The following is a 21,751-nucleotide window of genomic DNA, read 5'->3' as shown; positions in this document are numbered from 1 at the left end:
CTGTTGGCCATCTGGATGTCTTCTTTGCAGAAATGTCTGTTCATGTCCTCTGCCCATTTCTTGATTGGATTATTTGTTCTTTGGGTGTTGAGTTTGCTAAGTTCTTTTATTTTCTCCTTTTTAATGTAAACTGGCTTTATAGGGCTGGAAAATATGTTAAAAACCAGTAACGGTTGGTAAGTTGATTCATTTACAACCCATCATAAAGCTTTTCATTGGAACATGCCATTCAATGTGGCAGAAAAAAAAATGTAAAAGTAAGACTAAAATGCAGTTGATCTTTGTACAGCTTTCCATATTCCGTTGTGTCATTATGTTCTCTGTTCAAACATTTGTGTACCATACTGTAGATCTGGGCTTGGATGTTTACATAATTATTCTTTCATACAAAATGAAGGAGATATAAAGAGGAGACAGACATTTTCTGGGCAAAAGGAACAGAAGCTAGCAGAAACAGGACTGTGATTCCTAATTAATTCAAAGTTAATTGCATTGTTGATAATCCTGCTCTTAAAATCTTCATATAGAAAATGTTTATAGCAGCAAATTGACAGTAATTTAACTACATTAAATCTTACTACCATTAAAAGAAAAAGATGGATGTTAGATTAAACAAGCTTAAGAGAGTGGTAAAGACTAGTTCTTGTTTAACAAGACAACTAGCAAATCATTCAAATGGCCAACCTAGAATCTCAAAGCACAGTAAGAGTAGTAGTTGAATTTCAAGTTGGTACCAAGCCATATGGCCTGTCTTGGGCCATCAGTGACACTGGCTGGCAGTTTTGCTTTTATTTACACTCTGTGATGAGCATAAAACAGAAGGAAGCAGAAACCCACAGATCTTAACTGGCAGGTAGGGTCAAAAAACTCTATTCTACCTTTCGAAAGGAAGAAGTGAAATAAAGGTCCTTAAATGAAGATCAGTGTTGTACAGATCATTTTCACTGAAGAGTCAGATGGTGAAATGAAATGAACTTTGGTGTTAGTTCTCAGTTTAAATTCTGTCTCCACTACATATAAACAGCAAGACTCCCCCCCCCCTCCGGTTTAGTGTATTCATATGTAAAAGACAGGATTAAAGAAAGACTAGATAACATAATGGATGTGAAAGACCACCTTTATAATGGGAACTCAGTGTTAGTTTACTCTATTTAAAGCAAAATATAATTTTCCTGATCATTGAAATTAAATACTTACAATCCACCATTTTGTATAGAAAGGCATTTCATGTAATGCTCAACTATCTTGGTACTCCAATTCATAAGTTGAGTGTTTGGTAATAATTTTTAAAATGGTTAGTTTATTGATACAGTGATACACTAAGGTTCTTAACTATAAGTTTCCTTTAATAAATCTCTCACATTTGAATTATAATGTGGTATTTATAATACAAACTAATGACTAAATACTTCCTAATTTTCTGCTGTCTACTGCTTAGTCATCAAAAATCAGAAATAGTAGGCTTATAGGAGAAGATTGCAAAAAAAAAAAAAACAGATTATTCTTTGATTATGATATTTAATGGAGGATAATACAAAACTATTTCTGGAATGTAAGTCAAATAATTTCTGAAAGATAAATGGGAACAATGAACTAGAATAGAATAAATAGAAATTGACAAAAGAAACAAATTATTTAACATTTTTGGAGGGCAAAAAGTAAATAATATTTGGGGAACAAAAATAACATGGTTTTTTTCTCAGATTGCACAATGATTCTTGGATATTAGATGCATTTCAGCGCATCTATAGTGAAGAAACCAAGTTTTTCATACCATATGATTTGGAGATTTCCAATCAGGAGCTCAGCTACATAGTGAAAAGGTCTGTGCAATGGAGAGGGATCCATGGTGAAAGGAAGAAGGTGAGTTGCTCTGAAGTGGATGTGTTTTTTGACTACACAAGAGAAACTCATTTTGTTAGCATATCAGTTAAGTCGGTACATTTTCTCACATTGTTCTTGAAGTAATTTATTATTGTATCTGACTGCCACCACTATAAAAATCTTGCAGCTTGGCTATATATTGATTATTTTTTATTAGCTGCAATGAGAAGACATGGCCAGGTGGTTCTTAGAGTGAAACACTGTTATTTTCTTATGGGAATATTTTTGATACCTGTTGTATATATCTGTATTATATATTGGGCAAAATCACACAAAGGTTGTGAAGAATATAAAAGAAGCTAGTGGAGAACCTGGGTGGCTTAGTCAGTTAAGCATCCGACTCTTGATTTGGCTCAGGTCATGAACTCTATGGGTCATGAAATGGAGCCCTGCACCGGGCTGCATGCTCCACAGAGATTCTGCTTAAAATTTTCTCCCTTTCCTGCTGCCCTTCCCCTATGAGCTCTCCCTCTCTCAAATAAATAAGTAAATCTTTAAGAAAAGAAGAAAATAAAAGAAGCTAGTGACTTAAGTCCCACATAGAACATGATTGCTGGCTTCCATGTCATCTAGGGAGGATGAGAGGAAAATAATATTATTTCTGTTTTTCTCCTTTGATGCTTTCATTAGTCAGTCCCCTTGCTTCTCTTCCTCTTTCAGGAATTTACTTTCCAGACTTTTCCATTGGCTCTATCAGCCTCTTCTGTGTTAGTGTCTTTCAGGGCCCTGTATTTGGTTTCTTTCTCTTCTTACTCTACACACTTTTTTTAGTTAACCTCCTTGCGAACCATATCTTCCACCGTGCTGAAGATTCTCAAATGTGTATCCCAAGGCTACACTTCTGTTCTAAATCCTAAAGTATTATAATCCAGCAGCCTACTTGATATCTTCAGGTGTATGCCCCAAAGAGACCTAGACTCAGAGTGTTCCAAACAAAATAGACTTGACACACATTGTTTACTTGTGTGTTTACTTACTAACAAATGCATTTCTCCTGTGTCACAAAACCACAGGATTCACACATCCACACCCTCTGTACATGGCATTTCCATCTACTCTGAATCACAAAAATTCAAAACTCAGAGTTTTTCTAGATTTTGTCTCCTAGATTTTTTTTTCCAGTTTGATCATCCAGTTACTTCTACTGACTTTACTTTCTTAATATCTGCTCTTCTCTATTCCACTTGCTCCTGGACGTCTATGACCTCAATGCCCACCTTCTGAAGAACAGCAACACTCTGCTAACTGATCTGTTTACCTGCAGGCTCACGCTGCAGTCATCATGTCACACACCATCCATGAATTCATTCTTTAGAATATTTTTACAATGCAGATCTGACCCTCCATTTCCCTGACATAAACCCTTTGCCTGAAGAGTAGAAGCCAAAATTCAGACTAATACGTTTTTACCATTTAATGGGATTCTTGTTGACCTCTCTGGTGATGTCTCTTGTATCAGCATCTCACTCCTCCCTTCTCTGCCTTCCTCTTGCCAAATGCTTGTCACTGAAATGTAATTATGCCATAGAAAAAGAAGGGTAATTTGCTAAATGTGATGTATTGTTTCACATTGCCATCCATTCCTCCCTGTCTGGAGGAGCATCCTTTCAGCTTCTCAGGTACTACCTGCCAAACCAATTCTCCATCCAGGTTGACCTGGACTGCTGGTTTGATGGGGCCTGCCCAGAGAGGACCATCTTCTTTGTGTCAAAGCTGCTTGTTTTATCTGACCGTTCAAACACACAATCTGAGAATTATCTGTGTTTCCCTCTTCCTTTCTAGACTAAGATTGTGTGCAACAAATGAGTGGTTTCTCCATATTTTTCTTCTCAATCTTAATAGTGTCTGCAGAACATAGTACATTTTTGCAATTTGTTCAGTACATAAATGAATGCAAGCTTGAATGATTGAATAATTGAACATATTTAATTTGCCAATATAATGAACATACAATCTACCTCATTCCATTCTCTACCTGATAGGAACCTAAACATTAGCTTTCAAAAAAAAAATCTGTTAATATATGTAATATGTCTTGAATTCTGTTAATTTTATTGGTAAACATAACAACACCCCACCAGACATTTCCATAATCACTGTCCCTGACTTGAAGTAAAACACATTTCACTTCATGATATATTCATCCTGGTTTCTTCTTCAAAAATCCTTGACAACAGCATCATTTTTAAAAGGCCAAATTGTCTAAATCATCCTACAAATTAAGCAGAGTGCTTTCTCTGCAGGATAATGTCAAAGTACTGGGGTACATAGAGTATATTTATTTCATTATTAAGCTTCACAACATGGAAGTTGAGGAATTTGGGACCAATCCAAAGTTGAGTACCAAAATGATCGGAGTTGAACAAAGGTACCTGGCAAAGAATACAGAGGAAAATAGAGAATTATTTTATTGTTTATGATCATTTGTTTTTTCTAGGAGAGTCTGAGATAGTGAGAAATCGGAGAAAGTGGAATGGGGAGAGGGCTGGGATATAAAGGGGAAGAGGAAAATGAATGTTTAGGTGCTAGAGGGAAAATTAAAGGAGATCATGAAATTCTTTAGTTCCTTAAAATTAATATTTATTCTGTCCTTTATACAATGGTTTAGCTGACCCATGATGAGCAAGAGTAGAACTCAGGAAAAGACCTCAAACCTTGTGTGTTCATAATTCTGACGGTGAATGCACATTTAAAGGGATCAATGAAAAGACAGTTGGATTAGATGTAATTAAAGTAAATAATTTAATCAAAGGCACTTGTGTCCTAAGTAAAATATTTTGGCTTAGATTCTTTGGGGCCATTAACAGACATTAATATATCTAGATAAATTGCTGCTGTCTCTTCCCCAACATGTATAGACTCAGAATCTATCAGTAAGGAGATTCACAGAGATGTTTATGCACATCATTTGAAAATCTGGAGAGCACCTGTTTTTTCTAGTTGTTGGGTTATGTTTATTAAGCATACAGAAACATTCCTAAACTTAAATGGATAGACATACATATTTTATTTGTTATGTCTCTTCATGACCTGGCATTTATACCATGAAAACTTCCTCTTACTTATGATTAATTTTTTAATGTTCTTTTTAACCTGTTTCACATTTCCTTTTTTAGTTTATTTTAATAGGAAATCAAGATAGTCCTGGTGAATAACTGAAATACTAATTTCAAGGTACAATGCCAGTTTAATTTTGACCATTTATCTATAATCTAAAATGCTAAATTAAGAATGCAACAGACATTTTAATATAAAAGTATTTCAAGTAAGTAGTCTAGAATTTTTGTACTTTAAAAATTTGATCTAGATCTTTGCCATAGTATTAGCTATTAAAAACATGCTTCTCGTTTTTATGCTCTGGATTAAAAATTGGCACATAAATGGATACTTTATAATATGCTTAATTTCCTTTTATTAAATTGATAAATGCAAAAGCACAGAGCACATTTATAGTATGATGAGAATTTAGAATTATTGCATTTTGTAATTTTTATATTGTTCATACATATAATTTGTCATTTGTGCAAAGACAGTCAGATGATAATTTCAAAGTATTTTAACCACTTTTTTGAAAAGGAGAAGGTCACTTTCAGTAGTCAGAAAAGATATCATTCTATTAAACTAATTTGCCTACATGCAAATTTTGTCATTTTTACCTCATTAACTATTTATCATGAGTAAAAATATATATATTCATGAAGGGGCAGCTCACAGGCTGATGGAACTGGAACTAATATTTTGCAACTCTAATGATTTTTTGCATCCTTAATTAGATAGCATAAGGTTGATATGATTAGGTCAGGATGTAGTGTTTTTCATTAAAATACATTTTAGAAGCTGTATTCATAATCTGCCCTTGCAATTAAATAATGAGCCTATGAATTTAATATTATCGACCCAATTATTATCCCATGCAAACGTATACCTTTAATAAATTTGTGCCGTAGGACCTTCATTAGCAAGGGAAGAAATGATATTTCTAGGTATATAGATTGAATGTCTATGGTTAAACTTATATAATGGTTTTAAACATACCAGGAAGCAAAGCTTCAATTCTTAGGAATTTAATTCCATAATGTGCCTTACTATTTGTTGAAGACTAATTTACACGGTAATTATTTTCTTAAAGAAACTACCACTTTAAAAGGGGCTACTGAAGCTCATAAAAATAGCAGGATGTTAGGCAGAAAGGAAGGGTTGGAGAAAGTTGTGCCTTGTAGGACAGTGGATGGTGAAGTTAAGAAATCCATTCAAGCAGCATAACTGGAAGACATAAAAACTAAAATGTCTATTTCTTGAGCATCTGGGAACTACAGGATGCAGTTAATGAAGATTATCATTTTTGTTGCTGTATGTTAGAATAGTTTTTATTAAGAGACGGTTATACAGTGGAATTATGTAAGGGACTCTGAGAAGGAGCTACCCAACTCCTGTCAAGAATGTGTTCAGGGAAATACAACCACATGCAGAAACATACCCTGTTTTCTTTGTATAGGAGTTGCTGTTTATCTTCTACTCTTGTGCCCTCGGATGGTGACTGTAACAATTCCCTGAGTTCTGTAGTTGTTGAAATTCTGATCTGAAGGTTCTATACGATCTATAATTCTTAATAAAATAAGATGATTAAGAAAAACTGAATTTCCATTTAATTCACCATCCCAGGTGAACCCTACGCATTGTTATTGATGTAGCCAACTGCAGGCCGCAAGCCATGGAGTGACTACACTGTTTTCCTAGAAACACTTCTCACTTTTACTGTGGAAATATGGTCAGGGAGGAGGAAAAGCTTCATTGAGGATCTTGAGGGGCAAAGTGGTAGCAACTAGATGCATGGGAACATGCTGATAGGGATTTGGGACAAAGACACTGATAGAATTTTCCATGCCGGAAGAGGCAGAGTAGAGGTACAATGACAGGAAATGCCAAGGCAAGTTTGAAAACTGAAAGCAATTTGTTTGGTCTAGAACAAAGGGCAGAGGGTAGAAGAGAGTGAAAGATCAGCCTGGAGAAGGAGTTTAGAAACTGGAAATGTGCACAGTACTGGGAACCATATATTTATCATAAGCAATAGGAAACCATCGAAAGCTTTACTAAAAAGACGTAGCTCATTCCAATAAGGATTTGGGTTGCCTTTGCACTGAATTTTATAAATGTTTTATTTTATTTTTATAAGATTTTATTTAATAATTTGAGAGAGAGAAAAGGAACATGAGCAGAGGGTAGGGGCAGAAGCAGACTCTCCATTGAGCAGGGAGCCCATTGTCATTGTGGGGCTCGATCCCAGGACTCCAGGATCATGATCCAAGCCAAAGGCAGACACTTAACTGACTGAGCCACCCAGGCACCCCTAAATTGCTTATTTTAAAGTTCTAATGTTTTGGGGGCACCTGAGTGGCTCAGTGGGTTAAGCCTCTGCCTTCGGCTCAGGTCATGATCTCAGGGTCCTGGGATCGAGCCCTGCATGGGGCTTTCTGTTCAGTGGGGAGCCTACTTCCCCCTCTCTCTCTGCCTGACTCTCTGCCTACTTGTGATCTCTGTCTGTCAAATAAATAAATAAAATCTTTTAAAGTTCTAATGTTTTTAATACACTCTGTCTAATACATAGCTCAGTTTTCCATCAATTTTTCAATTCAATTCCACTCCACAATCTCTTAGAGATTGTGCTTTATGGGTCATCAAGTATTTATCATCTTGATCTATACTGGGGGGATAGGTTTTGCAAGCTCGATGGGGACTTGAAAGTAGGTGAAGATAAATGACAAGCTAAATTGGACCTAGTCATATTTGAAATTAAGAATGGAAGGTAGAAGCAAGTGGAAATGGAAACTGTAAGGGCCTATTTTGCCAGAGCGGCCCCACCTCGGTTGAACCGCCATTTTGTTGTTTATGCAGTGGACTTAGATTGACCCTGCCTCCCCCAGGGGAACTTACTTAGGAGCAAGTCCGGGAAACCAGTTCCAGGTAAAGGCCCAAATACAAGGGTGGGTCTGGTTGGGTGGAGAAATTCAATCAGTGGGGGCACATACTGTCTCCTAGCTACCAAGGTGATAGGCTAGTTTCCATAGCTACTATGGGGTGAATTGTAATTCAATTAGTCACCTATGTGTGGTCAGGCCCAACCACATGGCCTTTGCTCTATAAAAGTTAGTCTGGAAAGCAGTGAGGGGTCGTCCTCTCTGTAAGGGGCGGCCCTGACCGATATGTTTGAAGGTTGGTTTGGTTCTTGATGCTTGGCACGAAATAAAGCTTTGCTTGACCTTCGCTTTGTATCAGTCTCACTCTTTTAATCACGGACCCATTATTGGGGGACCCAACAAAACCAGTAGTTGAACTGAATTCAAAATGGCGGGTGGCAGAACAGCGACTACAACAGGAAGAACTCTTGAATCCTGTCCATTCTATGGGTAAGCAGACTGCTTTGATTATAGAAGGTGGGAAGCAGGGACCTAATTCAGGGAGAGCCAAGGCCTATTTTAACTACCAACATCAAGAGAACAAAAGGTTAGCACTCAGACCATCTACGTGTAACACTTCTTGTCCCCCAGTATGATTCCAGTGAATTTCATACTTAACAGGATTTACCTGGGGAGGCTCCACTTCCAAAATGACTAATAAGGTTTTTACACTGAGTGTCAGGCACAAGAATAAGTACCCACAATAACAAATGAGCATCAGGGACATCAGAACAGAATCCTTAGTGAAAGAGACATTAGCATCAGTATAGGAATGTAAACTGACCAGGGTTAATAGACTAGGTGCTAAAAATTTACTTTGTTACATTGAAAAGAGCACTACATATATATATATATATATATATATATATATATATATATTTTTTTTTTTTTTTTTTTAATCTAGTAAAGAACATTCCTTAGGGACCTGGGTGAACACATCTTAAGTGTGCCTGAATTATCTTAAAGGTAGGGATTTCTGCTCAGTAATCAAAATACATATTGTGAACTCTATATTCAGTGTTATTTTCTTCTTGCATTGAACAAATTACCAATTCTTCAGAAGCATAAAGACACTTATCTTTTAAAGACTTTTACATAAATGTGGAGTGTATTTAAAGCTACTAACTTTATAGAAATTCTGATTTTTTCACAATGAAAGATTGGTATTGATCCAACTAATTTGAAAATGCGAATCTTAGCTATAATTTAAAAAATACATATAAAAGAGGATGATTTAAAAAGGTATATGACCACTGGCATTTGTCCTTTGTCTTTCAAATCATGATGAGCAAGGAATGGAGGAAAATGTTCTATGTTGGCATGGTGGTTTTAGTTAATTGATACATATTTCTCCCTTGATCTTTTTTATCTCTGAACTTCTGGGATGTCCGTATATAACTGACTCAATACATTGTTAAACGTTTGAAAGGTCATTTGGCCTTGGAGAGACTGATCTTTTCTATAAAATGAAAATGATAGGTAACCACTAAGGAAAGGAATAACTAGGAGCTTTATGAAGATACCGTAAATGTTTGGGTTTTAAAGATTGACAAAGACTTACTTACATCTTGCTAAGTACTTTCCCCCTTGATTCTAAAATCATTTCTATTTGAAGTGAAGTGTAATCCATATGTTTTTGATTCATTAACACTTAATTTGTCAGCATCTCTTAACTGGAGTGCTATATACCAGCCTTTTCATCTTTTTTATAAGCTTATTTTCCTCAGACACAGGAAATCAAGTTTTTGTAAGAGTAAACAAACTTAAACTCAAAGAGACATGAGAGAGTTTTGTTTATAACAAAGCACCTCTTAGCTTTGAACTACTTCTGGACTTGGTATGCAAATTTCTTCCTTAGCATTCTAAGAATCAGATATTTATAATTAACTGAGGAACAATACACAGCTTTCTGTTTTATTATTTATTGAATTTTCCTACTATCTCACTCTAATTTCTCTTCATGATAAAACAGCCGACTACTAACATATTAATGAACAAGTCATTAATGATACTTATTTAATTGCCATCTTATTATTTATTCTTATTAATAATGCAGAAGCTACTTATCTTTTAATAATTATATGGTGGGAAATGGAATTTCATGTAAAGCATTAAATAAAGCTCTTTTTTCTTCGCCTTTGGAAGTACAATGTTCTTACTAGGAAGAATGAAAGTCAAACTCCTTTCCGTATCTGACTGTTGAGAAATGCCAGTTCCCCAACATCACTTGCATTTGTATAGGCTTCAATGAGACAAAAATACAGTTCTATTGAAATACTAGCTCCCCCATTACCCTTTGTCCCTTTTAGCTTACCTAATTTCTACAGGGTGTTCTTTGGGCTTTTAACAGTCACAGAACTTGAATAAATTAGAATTGCAAAAATGTCACCATAGTATTATTACCTGCTCATAGAAACCTTTTGCTTGACTCTTACCACTCACATTTTTGGTAGATAGGTCAAAGAGAATTTTTTTTTTTTAAAGGGCTTAGTATTAAAGTAATATTTTCTTAGGAACAAAGGAAGAAAATAAATAGCTCTTACTGTGGGTCAGTCACTATGTCAAGTAGTTAATATGCTGGCTCATTTAATTCTCAAAGCAAATATATGTGGTGGGTATTATTTCCATTTTACAGATGAGGAAGTGGCTCAGAGAGATGAAGTAACTTCCCTCATCCATCTATTCATTTATGCGACACTTTATTATGGATCATCGAATATGAAGCAGACCCTTTCAAACAGTATCTCTTCCTTTATAGAACCGTGAGGAAGTTAAACACTCGGAGCTGTAATGCCAATACAGTAGATGGTGAAATAATGGAGCTGTGTGTTGGGCAGTACGGTGGAAGCTTGCAGGAAGATAGTATTGTTGAAAAACAAAATTCCACCAACTAAATTTTTGGCTTTATTAAGTAATACAAGCATTGGGCAGCATTCTACCTAGCAAGTAGAGGGAGCCCCGGGAGTTATACCAAAGGGAAGGTTTTTCTAGGAAGGAAGTGGGGCAAAAAGTTAGCAAAAGAAAAGAAAGGATTGTTTCAGGCAAAGTCACCCTTCTTTAGGGAAAAAGCTGAGGGTTTTATCATGCAGATTACCTCCTCTTCCTTTGGGACTGGGGGAGACAGATGGAGAGAGTCCAACTGACAAATTACCTTCACTGGTATTGCTGGAAAATTCTTGACTCACCGGTAAATGCTACATTTCAAGGGGAGTTCGGAACTGCAGTTAGGTTGGGTAAGGAGCCCCAGTTTAGTGACCTGGCCCAATGAACTTCATCTGGGGCCTGTGGTTTTCTTGTTGACAGTTTTAACCCATTTGAATGGGTCACTGAAAATCTTACCGCAGAGAGTACTGAGGTAAATATTTAAGATGAAGAGCAGTTCAAGGACAAATTGGGCACCAAAAGAATAGGCCCTCCAAGCAGAGGATAAAATATCTTGGAGGCAAATCATAAGAGACTTAACTCTAGGAACAAAGTGAGAGTTGCTGGAGGGGAGGTGGAGAGGGGGTATGGGGTAACACGGTGATAGGCATTAGGGAAAGTACTTGATGTAACTAGCACTGGGTGTTATATGCAACTGATGAATCACTAAATTCTACCCCTGAAACTAATAATACATTATATCTTAACTTGGTTAAACTTAAATAACAAATTTTTAAAAATCTCATGGTGTTTACGAGAACAACAACAACATCAAAAAATTAAGTATGGCTGGAACATAAGCATTATGGGACACTAAGTTTGGATAAACAGGCAAGAAACGATATGTATTCGTATGCCATTTTCCCTGTGCGTTGCAAAGCCACAGTTTCCAGTAATCCAATATGAATCAGTACAAAAATGACCCATGGAGGACTAAAATGAAGTCAAAAGTTACAAAGACGTACATAAAATTTCCAAATGATTTTATCTTCCTTTGATGTAGGACTATGGAAAATTAATCTTGTTTCCTTTGTGCTTTTCTAAATTCCCTCATTTTTATGATGAATGCATATTATTTTCATAAGTTGGGAAAAGACCTATAAAAGTGTTCTTTGTAAAGAAAAAGTACCAAGCGCGATATGAAATCCTTTGCAAGCCACTGCCCCACGCCATTAGGAAGCAATCCACGTTTGAGCCATAGGACAATCTGTCTGCTACGTAATGGCCCTATGATCTGTCTTTAGACAGGGAAGAAAGAAAATCACAGAGATCGTTAATGTCGTAAGAATGTACTGGCCAACACTGCCCTGGTGTTTGTCCTCCTCCGTTCTGATCACCTTTCAGATTTGCTGCAACATGCACCTTTCTTAACTTGGCAGCGGAGCCCAGTCCCATTTCGCGTCTCCTGATGAGATTTGGTTGGTTGTTTCTCTTTGTTCATATTTCCTCCTCTCCAATTAGAAAGGCAGTTTGGTTGCCGTTGTCTCCAGCAACAGCAGCACTTGCGCTTTATGCCTCGATTAGGTCCTAAAACACAACTGCTGTATGTTTGGCAGGAACAGAATCACCACGCAGCGCTCCAAGTCACACACGCCGCCATCTACATTTAGCTCCTGGTTTCCAGGCTGGTCCCTTGGCTTCTTCTCAGGCAAGCTGTTGGAAAAGCTCTCATTCTCACTCCACAGCCTGTCACCAGGTCAGGGGATGACTCATTTGTCCTCCTGCTTGAGACATTTGCTCTTTAAAAATTTGTTGATATAAAAAGTTTGTTTAAGGATTTTTGGGGTACATTTTTATCAAATAAATCTTGCCCTAGCCAAAGGTTTGATCCCGTGACTGTTTTCAAACCCTTGTTTTTTTTTTTTTGTTTGTTTGTTTTGTTTTGTTTTGTTTTGTTTTTAACAATTGGAGGATAATCATTTCCTGGGTCTTTCCTAATTGTCTTAGTCACATATAAAACTTAAAAATCATAAGTAATAAGCCTAGTTTTGTCATTAGGAAGGAATGAGCCATATCAATAATTTTCTTTTTTTAAAGAGCACAGTTTTTTAAACTAAACTTTCAGTTTCTTTTAAAATACATTTGATGTTTTAGATATTGCAAAATCTAAAGGATATGTCAAGAGAATCTTAAGTAGAGGGAATTTACTGCCCTTGACTTCAAACACTAGGCCCTCTCCATGGGAAAATAGTCACAGCCTAATGAAAGATAGAGATACTTAATATCATATGCATTGGTTCAAATCATGCCATTTCTCTGTCGTGTATTACCAAAGGACTTTTTAATTTGTAAAACAAATTGTCCCTATTGCCAATTGTTCTTAATGTCTATATTGTACTTTTAAAATCTATAATTTCCCTTTCTTAATTTCTACTTTTGCCTATACATCCTAGAAGTAAACTAAAACTCCTTTTAAAGGAATCCTTGAGCATCCCTTCAAATATAGTTAAGAACCTCAGTCAGCAAACCCTACTGAGACAAACATTGAATTAGTAATAAAGGTCTTATTTTATTTTTTTAAAATATACTTGCCTCTCTAAAATGGGTCAAATACTTTAACAACTTCATTAAGATAAAATTTACAACTATAGGGTTGTCTGGGTGGCCCATGGGTTAAGCATCTGCCTTCAGCCCAGGTCATGATCTCAGGGTCCTGAGATGGAGCACCGCATCGGACTCTCTGCTCCGCAATGAGCCTGCTTTTCTTCCTCTCTCTCTGCCCACTTGTAATCTCTGTCTGTCAAATAAATAAGAAATAAAATCTTTAAAATAAATAAATAAATTAATAAATTAAATATAAACTTCAAGCCTGAAGGATCCAAGCAGTCTTTTTTTTCCTCCAAGATTTTTAAAAGGGATTTTAGAACAATAGAGCTCAGAGAATGTTGACCCAATGTTCAATAATAAATGCCAAGTAAAAAAGTTATTAATAGTGTGAGGGTTTTGTTTTTTTTTTCTCTTGAGCCTCATGATAGCTCTTATGATGTCCTGTTGCTGCATACCGTACAATTACATAAGAGGAAATGGTACCAAAGATCATCAGGATCAAAAGAGAATTGGTTCTGTTATGATAATAGTACTTTTCTGAGGTTCTCATTTTATTTGCCAGAACTTCAGCATCATTGAAAATACCTACTACAGTTTTTACTGAAAACCCCAAAATTTTATATTGGTATTTTTTTTATTCTCTCCCAAAAAGAATATAGAACAATTTCAATCCTGTAACAGACATATTAATTATGTATAAGCAGTGGTGGTGGAAACTGACCCAATTAACAGTTCACTATCACCCCTTTAATACTCTGGAGAAGTGAATTATTATTTTCTACAGTCCTTAAACAGACAAATAAACTGTTTCCCCTGAGCCCAGGAAGTGTAACATAGGAACCCCTCACTTTACTAAAATTTACTTCAGCTCAAGAAGAACTTCATTGTCACAAATGAAGGTATTGATGGTCCTCAAGATTTTACAACAGTGCTCAGCAAAAACTGCATCTCTATTTTCCTTCCATTTTCTCAATTTCTTCAAGTCCATTCGTGTTCATCAAACTATTAAAAATTCATTGAAGAAAAATCTGTCATCAGGGGCTGGCATAAATAGGAGTTTCTGTCCTATTTGCAGGGTTTCTGTCCTATTTACAGGGCCAAATACTTCTGATGCTTTCTGGCAGGACATGCTGCATATGCTATCTTGTGTAACACGAAATTCGATTCGCTTTTTTGCTTAATACATTTGCATGCTATTCACCAAGAATAATTAATATCAAATCTAAGCTTTACAAATGAAATGGGACATTCAATTATCCCAGAGAATGACATATCTACACCATGAATGTCTTGAGTTTGATTTATTTTGTTTGGGGTGGGGATCTCACATCCAGGATAATTTTTGTTGTTGTTTGTTTGTTTTTGATGTTTGATGTTTGTTTTTGATGTTTTGATGTTTGTTTTGATGTTTTGGACTCACCGAGAAGGCAAATCACCTCTCTGTAATGAAACAATATTAGAGAAAAGTTTAGTTTTTAACACTAATTGGTAATTTTATGGCTGACCTAAGTTACCTAGTAGTTAGGTCGCAGTATCTTTCCTTCTTTCCTCTCTCCTTCCTCCTTTCCTTCCTTCCTTCCTTTTTTTCTTGCTTCCTTACTTTCTCTCTTCCTTTTTTTTTTTTTTAAGATTTGTTTATTTATTTGGAAAAGAGACAGACATGCATGCGCACACAAAAGCATGAGTAGGAGGGTACAGAGGGAGGGGGAAAGAGAGAGAGAGAGAGAATCCGAAGCAGACTCCAGAGCCTGACTCAGGGGCTCCATCTCATGACCCTGGGATCATGAACTGAGCTGAAATCAAGAGTCGGTTGCTCAACCGAGCCACCCAGGGGTCCCCTTTCCTTCATTCTTTGATAAATTCTGTGCATAACTTTACTGTTGTTGGGTTAAAATCAAAGATGTCATATATAATCCTCATGCTCAAGGACTGTGTAAGCCATTCTACCATGATGATATTAGCAATCGCTACCCATACTTGAAATGATGCTGTCAGCCACTGGTATTTCCCATTTTAGGTAACTGGAAAAGTTGCCACTAGTGAAAAATTTTAAGAGGAATAGAATGAAGAAACACGATGGAAGTTAGCTAAACAATTGAATTGAAGCATTTTTTTTTAATTAGTTGTGTGTTTCAATGTCCAGATTCAGCTAATCTTGACATGCTGAATATCAATATAATGGTAGAAGAGGTTTCTGTGTTTAGATTTTTCCACTAAGTTTAATTATTATAAATTTATTGTTTTGACAAATGGTATCCTGTGTATTACAAATAGACAAAAGGGTTTTCACTAATAGATATGTCAAAGGGGGTACAAATATGATTTTCATATGTTACTATAAAACAGGAACACTCATCAAGTATTTCTTTATGTAATTGTCCTATACTGCATCTGATAAAAACTTCCCCAGCCCAACTCAGTTTGTAAATTGCTTCCCAAAGAGTGATGAAATACAGAAAGTTATACTGTTAGGTAATTAGAGTGGAAGGAAATGCTTATTCCTGTCTTGATGTTTGTTGAAGAATCACCTTATATTTGCAAGAGTGTTACATAAACATAAAGATGTGAACATTGCATAACAAGTCCGAGTGCTGAAAGATAAGAAGTAGAACCTCTTTAGAGAAGGGCAGGTCTTTTCCTCATTGTCTTTTAAAATATTGTGGGCGGGGGGGTGGGGGAAGTTGGGGTACCAGGTGATGGGTATTATAGAGGGCACGGATTGCATGGAGCACTGGGTGTGGTGAAAAAATAATGAATACTGTTATGCTGAAAATAAATTAATTAATTAAAAAAAAAATAAAATATTGAAACCAAGAGATTTTGCTTTTAGCATCTAACAAACAGTTATTTGAATATTTCATGAAAATGTAATATGTTTGTAGACTTTAACTTAAAACACTGAAAGGGATAACAGTATCTTACATTAATATCACACATTAGAGTCTTCAACATGTTGTCAACATAATTCTATTTGTTTCCTAGAGAAACCTTGAGGTAATCAGGTCAGGAATTTCACAGGTGAGGGAAATTAGTGAGATTCAGAAAGATGACTTGCCCATCATAATAAATGTCACAGCCAGGACTAAGATCTAGGACGTTTTGCCAGGCATGATCTTTGCACATGTCAGAATATTTCAAGAAAGGGATTAAAAACCTCCCAAGTAAGAACATTTTTGCCTTATAATTTTGTAGGTTTGAGTAAATGATGTGCAAGTAGGTTATATGGCATTTTGCCCTCAATTTGAAACCTTGAAATGATGAATGGTGAAATGGCTTCTGTTAGATGTTCAACCCAGGAATCTCAGCTTTCTGCCAAAATATCAAAAGTCAAACATGACAGAGGGGGGTTTCCAGTTTCTTATTCGAGATCAACTTGGAATTTTATTACTGCTCCCAAAACTCTGATCAGGAGCTGAGCCTGTTCCTGTGGTACGATCCGGTAAGGGAATACCTGGAAGACCTTGATGAGGGTCCTATGGGTAGGGATACTTTTCCAGATCTTCGAAGGCCACTTAAAAGACCAGAATACCATTTTTACCTGAATCCTATCACTTTAATGGAGGGAGACTTCAAAGTCATGTTAATGCTTTATGTGTCTCAACATGGTTAGGTAAATAATAATAACATTAGTAATAATAATAATAGTAGTAGTAGTAGTAGTAGTGGTGGTGGTGGTAGTAGCAGCAGTAGTAGTAGTAGTAGTAAGTTTTCCCCCAGAAACAAAAAGACCATAGAAAGTAGACTAACAACCATGTTATTTTATTCTCTCTCTCTCTCTCTCACACACAATAATTAGAAGACTGAAACTCAATATTAAAAGAATAGCCAATTTTGTGCAAAGAAAATAAACCAGCCAACAGTCCTTTGCCTTTACTGCTGTCATTCAGACAGTGTCACTGTGTAATTGGAAGTCAAGATAGCTCATAAAATGGACTTGGGAATCTGGATAGTAGAACTTTATGGGCTTTCTCTCCTGGTCTCTGCTTTCAGCAATCTTATATCCTTGTGTCAATGAAGAAAACATGTAGTGTAAAAAGACACTGTGTTGACTTCGATGTCCAAAAAAAAAAAAAATATCTGTTAAAATGTGTGAAATCAGCTGGTACATCTGTCTTCAGTTTGTTTACCTTGAAATACAGAAGACGATCCTTTAATGCAGTGGTAATGTCACCTCTTCTTCATAATCTCCATTAGCCTCTCACCGCCAAACACCCCCCAAAATATGTACCGAACAAAACTGCTTAAGATTCAAAATATATACTTTAGCCCACTTCCAAGCTCGAGATGGCACTAATTCCCTCTTATGCATTATAGAAAATTTGCAGTTGTCACTCCCTAAGTGCTTTCTCTCGCCCCATACTGCTCTTGGGGTTTTAGCATATTTACAGATACCACATGATTTTTTTTTTTTCCCCATAAGTCAAGTGGTTTCCTGGCCAAATTTCTCCAAGCTTCCTTCTTCTGAATCTCCTGATTCTTCTATGTATCTCCTTTCTGTGATAACACAACATACACATGCATACACATACATGGCCCCCCCACTTTTTAAAAATTATTTATTTATTTGACAGAGATCACAAGTAGGCAGAGAGGCAGGCAGAGACAGAGAGAGGGAGGAGCCTGTGCAGAGAGCCCGATGCGGGGCTCAATCCCAGGACCCCGGGATCATGACCTGAGCTGAAGGCAGAGGCTTTAACCCACTGAGCCACCCAGGAGCTCCCACACATGCGCTTTTGAGTGTTCCCTCCTTTTCTCCTCCACTTGATACTGTTTACATAATTCCACTAGATATAAGTCACTGCATACACTGCAGATCTGAGGCCCTGGGAGCTCAAAACTCCTACCGTTTCGCACAGGTTTATAGACTTGTTCTTTTCATCATGGCTTTATAAATGACCCTGTGTGAAGCAGTGTGTAGGTTAAGTAAAAGAACACGGAGGATTTCAATTCCTTGGATGTTCGGAAGCTTTGGTCTTGAAGAAATAGGCTTGTACTTTTGTATGTGGAACAGTCAGAACTGAAATATCCCCACTGTCCTCATGGTTCTGTTTTAGTTTAAGCCAGGAAGCTTCTTTGCAAGTATAGATCGCTCTTTTTAAGAACTGAACCTCACTGAGTTTTGAACACAGGCTGGGTATCTAACATAGGATGTGGGATGGTGTCGACCCACCGGAGGATCAAAGATAGTTCCAGCTTTAGTCTGAGATTTTTTTTTTCACATTTATCCTTAGCTTTCTCTTGCTCATTTATCACTGACTAAATGACTGATATATTTTCTTTTACTAAATGGTAAGGAAGAAGGAAAGTACTTGATTTTTTTAATTTGTAGTTTGTAGAGACCCCCATTTGCACATTCTTTTTAAGATCTTCGATATGATTAAATGTGACTATAAATATTCTGGTTCATATTATAAGGTGCATCTAGGGTGTATTATGTTACTTCCTTTTAAAAAGTTTAGTATTTGACCTGAAATGCTTTTATAGCCTCCTATTAAAGAACATCTTCTCCTGCTAGCCCTATAAAAGTGCTTTTCTAGATCCTGTTGCAATTATTAATGCAAAGCTGCTGCTACTGTGTCTACTACTACCATAAATAATTTCATAAAGCACTTTCACACATCTAATTTCACTAAAATGTCATACTTTTAAGGGAAAGATTTTATTTTTTCTATTTAGCATTACATAAGGACGTCAGAGCAGCTCCCAGGTATGAACAAAGTTTGTAGTAAGAGGCAAAGCCTGGACTGAAAGCTTGGGATTTTTGACTCCCCTACATGTGTTCTTTCTCCTTCCTCCACAGCTGTTGGAATTTATAAGTAATATAGCATGAAGGTCTATTTCACAAAAGAATTGAGAATAAAGGTCCCTAGTTTGTTGAATATGATGCAATTTGAACTATTACATTTAAGCTATCAAATAGTACAAGTTTTAAAAATCTAAGTTGCAACCTATTTTTTAAAAAATGTTAAATATGTATATCACACACCAGTGTATGAGAAAATAGTATATTTTAAGTCACATTCCTAACTTCAAAGAGTGTGCCATTCTTTTCGAGTAGATAGAAACTATAAGTACTTTAAGAAATGGAAAACAATTCGAGGAAGTTATTAATGTGATGATGAGTCAGTTTTACAGGCGTTGAAGCGTTAGGGACCACATCAGAGAGGGGTGGTTAAAGATAAATTGTTTCCTTCTTAAAAGTCAAGCAGAAAACACAGACTATTTTACCACAGAAACAGTAATCCCACATAGGAATGGTGGCTGAATCATGTTGACTCCAGAAACGACCTCCTTGGTGTCATTTCCCCTTTGGGGCCTCACTGCTGCCCCTGCTGGTTGAAACATGGAGCTGTCCTACCATTCCTGAACTCCAACAGAAGCATGGATAAGCTTCCCTCTCCTTGGATCTTTCCACATAACCCAGGGGCCCTCAACTTACAAAAGAATGGGCTAAATACTTGGAACAACTGGGAAACAAGAAGAAATGTAAAAAGTTTCCAGCCTGCAATCTAGTTTATGACCCCCAACCCCCAAAGCTAATTTACTCAGTGGGAAGAACTTGCCCTATTAAATATCACTTCGGAAACACAGTATCACACCTTTACTCTGAAGAGCCTGTATAAAATTTTAGGAACTTCCTATTTCCTTGTTTTTTTTAAACTCCCAGTTTGCTGCTAAACAAAGGAAACTCTTTACAACCAATAAGATTGGAAATGATTTCCTAGGGCCCTTCATGGTGGCAGACTAGGATCATTATTGAGTTCTGTTTTCTGGTCTGAGGACACATGTTTCCCTCACACCCTCACCCCAGGGTGATTTGTAAAGTTGTGGTGACTGACAGGGTGAATAATCTGAATTAAGGAAGAAATGTAGCTTTCTTTTTCTTTCCGGGAACAAAATTATCCCATGACAAAATCAGTGAAATAGCAGTATCATCCAAATAATTATGACATTCCTACAATAGAAATTATATATATATATAGATAGATAGATAGATAGATAGATAGATAGATAGATATCAGGAAACAGGGGGAGTGGAGTTACCATACTGCTGGATCCTAGTGAGGGAACAACTTGAGGAAACAAAAACGAAAGGTTTCAATATGCTACCCAAAGGTCCAAACACAGAGAAGGAGGTATTCATGTTTAATATGACATGTTGAGCCTATTAGTTTCTCAAAATAACCTAATTTTCCCAAGAATAGGAAACGTGCCTGCTAATGAACCTTTCATCAGCAGGCTTCTTAATTAAAAGAATGTGAAGAGAGGAAGGGAGGCAGTAAGGTGCTTTTAGTCAGGTCATCCCTCCTCTCAAGAGGCACTGTGTTGCTTACGACATCAATAAACTTTCTTCTTTAAAAGAATTATTTAGTCTGCAAGCAGCAAATAAAATTTTATTTGTTCCTCACACATAAACTTTATTCCAGACAGACCACCAGCCTGTAGTTAAAAAAAATTAAATAAGTAAATAAATAACCCCTCCCCTCCAAACCTCAGGGTTTTTTTGATGTTAGAGATCAGAATATTAAAAGTCCCATGTGGGAATCAGGTTATAAGTGTGTCAACTTCCTTACATAAAAGTCACTCCAGAAATGGGAGGCCCATATATTCCCATTATTTGTATTTCTTATTTGGAAATTCTAAGAAGTATGTAATGTTTATCAAGGAATCTTTGCAGATATGAAAGGTTTGATAAAATCTCTCAAAGGATCAAGCACACATAAAGTTATCCCAAAGCAAAGGCCATATTATTAAGAAATGGAAGGGGAAATTTGAATCATTGTTGTACAGAATTTAGATATCAGAAGCCTTATATACAATGGAGATTAGCCAGTAAAACCATCTTTAAACTATTGGTCAATTAGTAAATATTTATTAAATGCATTGGGTTCTCAGAATGAATATTAATCATAGCTAACAGTGACTGTTTACTCTATTTGAGGCAACGTAAATGTGCTTTGCATGGATTGTTTATTTAGTTCTTGAGAGGTACTGTTAGGTAAATGCCATTGTAGACAAGGAACCAGAAGCACAGAGAGCTTTGATGATGTGCTCAAGGTCACACAGTTGGTTAAGAATAGAGCTAGGTTATGAGTACAAAGATCTCTGGACTTACCTTTGCTAAGATATGTCTCTCTTTAAATTTATTATGCAACCCAGAAGTTCCACTTCCATATATCTATCTAAAATAACAACAAACAAACTAAAAAAAAAAAAAAAATCTTTGTACCTGAATCTTTATAGCTCTACTATGCTGTTCATCATAGCCAACAATAGAAATCATTCAATTTTCTGGTGGGTAAGCAAAATTCAGTACATTCACACAATGAGATACTCTTCACCAATTAAAGACGTGAACTATGAATACCTACTGTAACACAGATGAACCTCAAAGCACTATGTCAAGTAAAAGAAGTCCTTTGCAAATATCCCATAGTCAGAAT

General features: G+C 36.3%; 1 protein-coding gene across 1 annotated transcript in view; it reads left to right on the top strand.

The window, feature by feature from the left end:
- LOC132018527 (uncharacterized) overlaps nucleotides 1–21,751 on the top strand; it is a gene marked incomplete at its 5' end in the record, with an annotated part of 292,774 nt that overhangs the window by 229,545 nt on the left and 41,478 nt on the right. Inside the window, one exon of the mRNA XM_059401496.1 lies at nucleotides 1,704–1,863. Coding sequence (XP_059257479.1) covers nucleotides 1,704–1,863 — 160 coding nt within the window. The remainder of the gene's footprint in view (nucleotides 1–1,703; nucleotides 1,864–21,751) is intronic.

This window comes from Mustela nigripes, chromosome 5 (genome assembly GCF_022355385.1).
Source record: "Mustela nigripes isolate SB6536 chromosome 5, MUSNIG.SB6536, whole genome shotgun sequence".
NCBI lineage: Eukaryota > Metazoa > Chordata > Mammalia > Carnivora > Mustelidae > Mustela > Mustela nigripes.
This window is presented reverse-complemented; position numbering and strand designations above follow the sequence as displayed.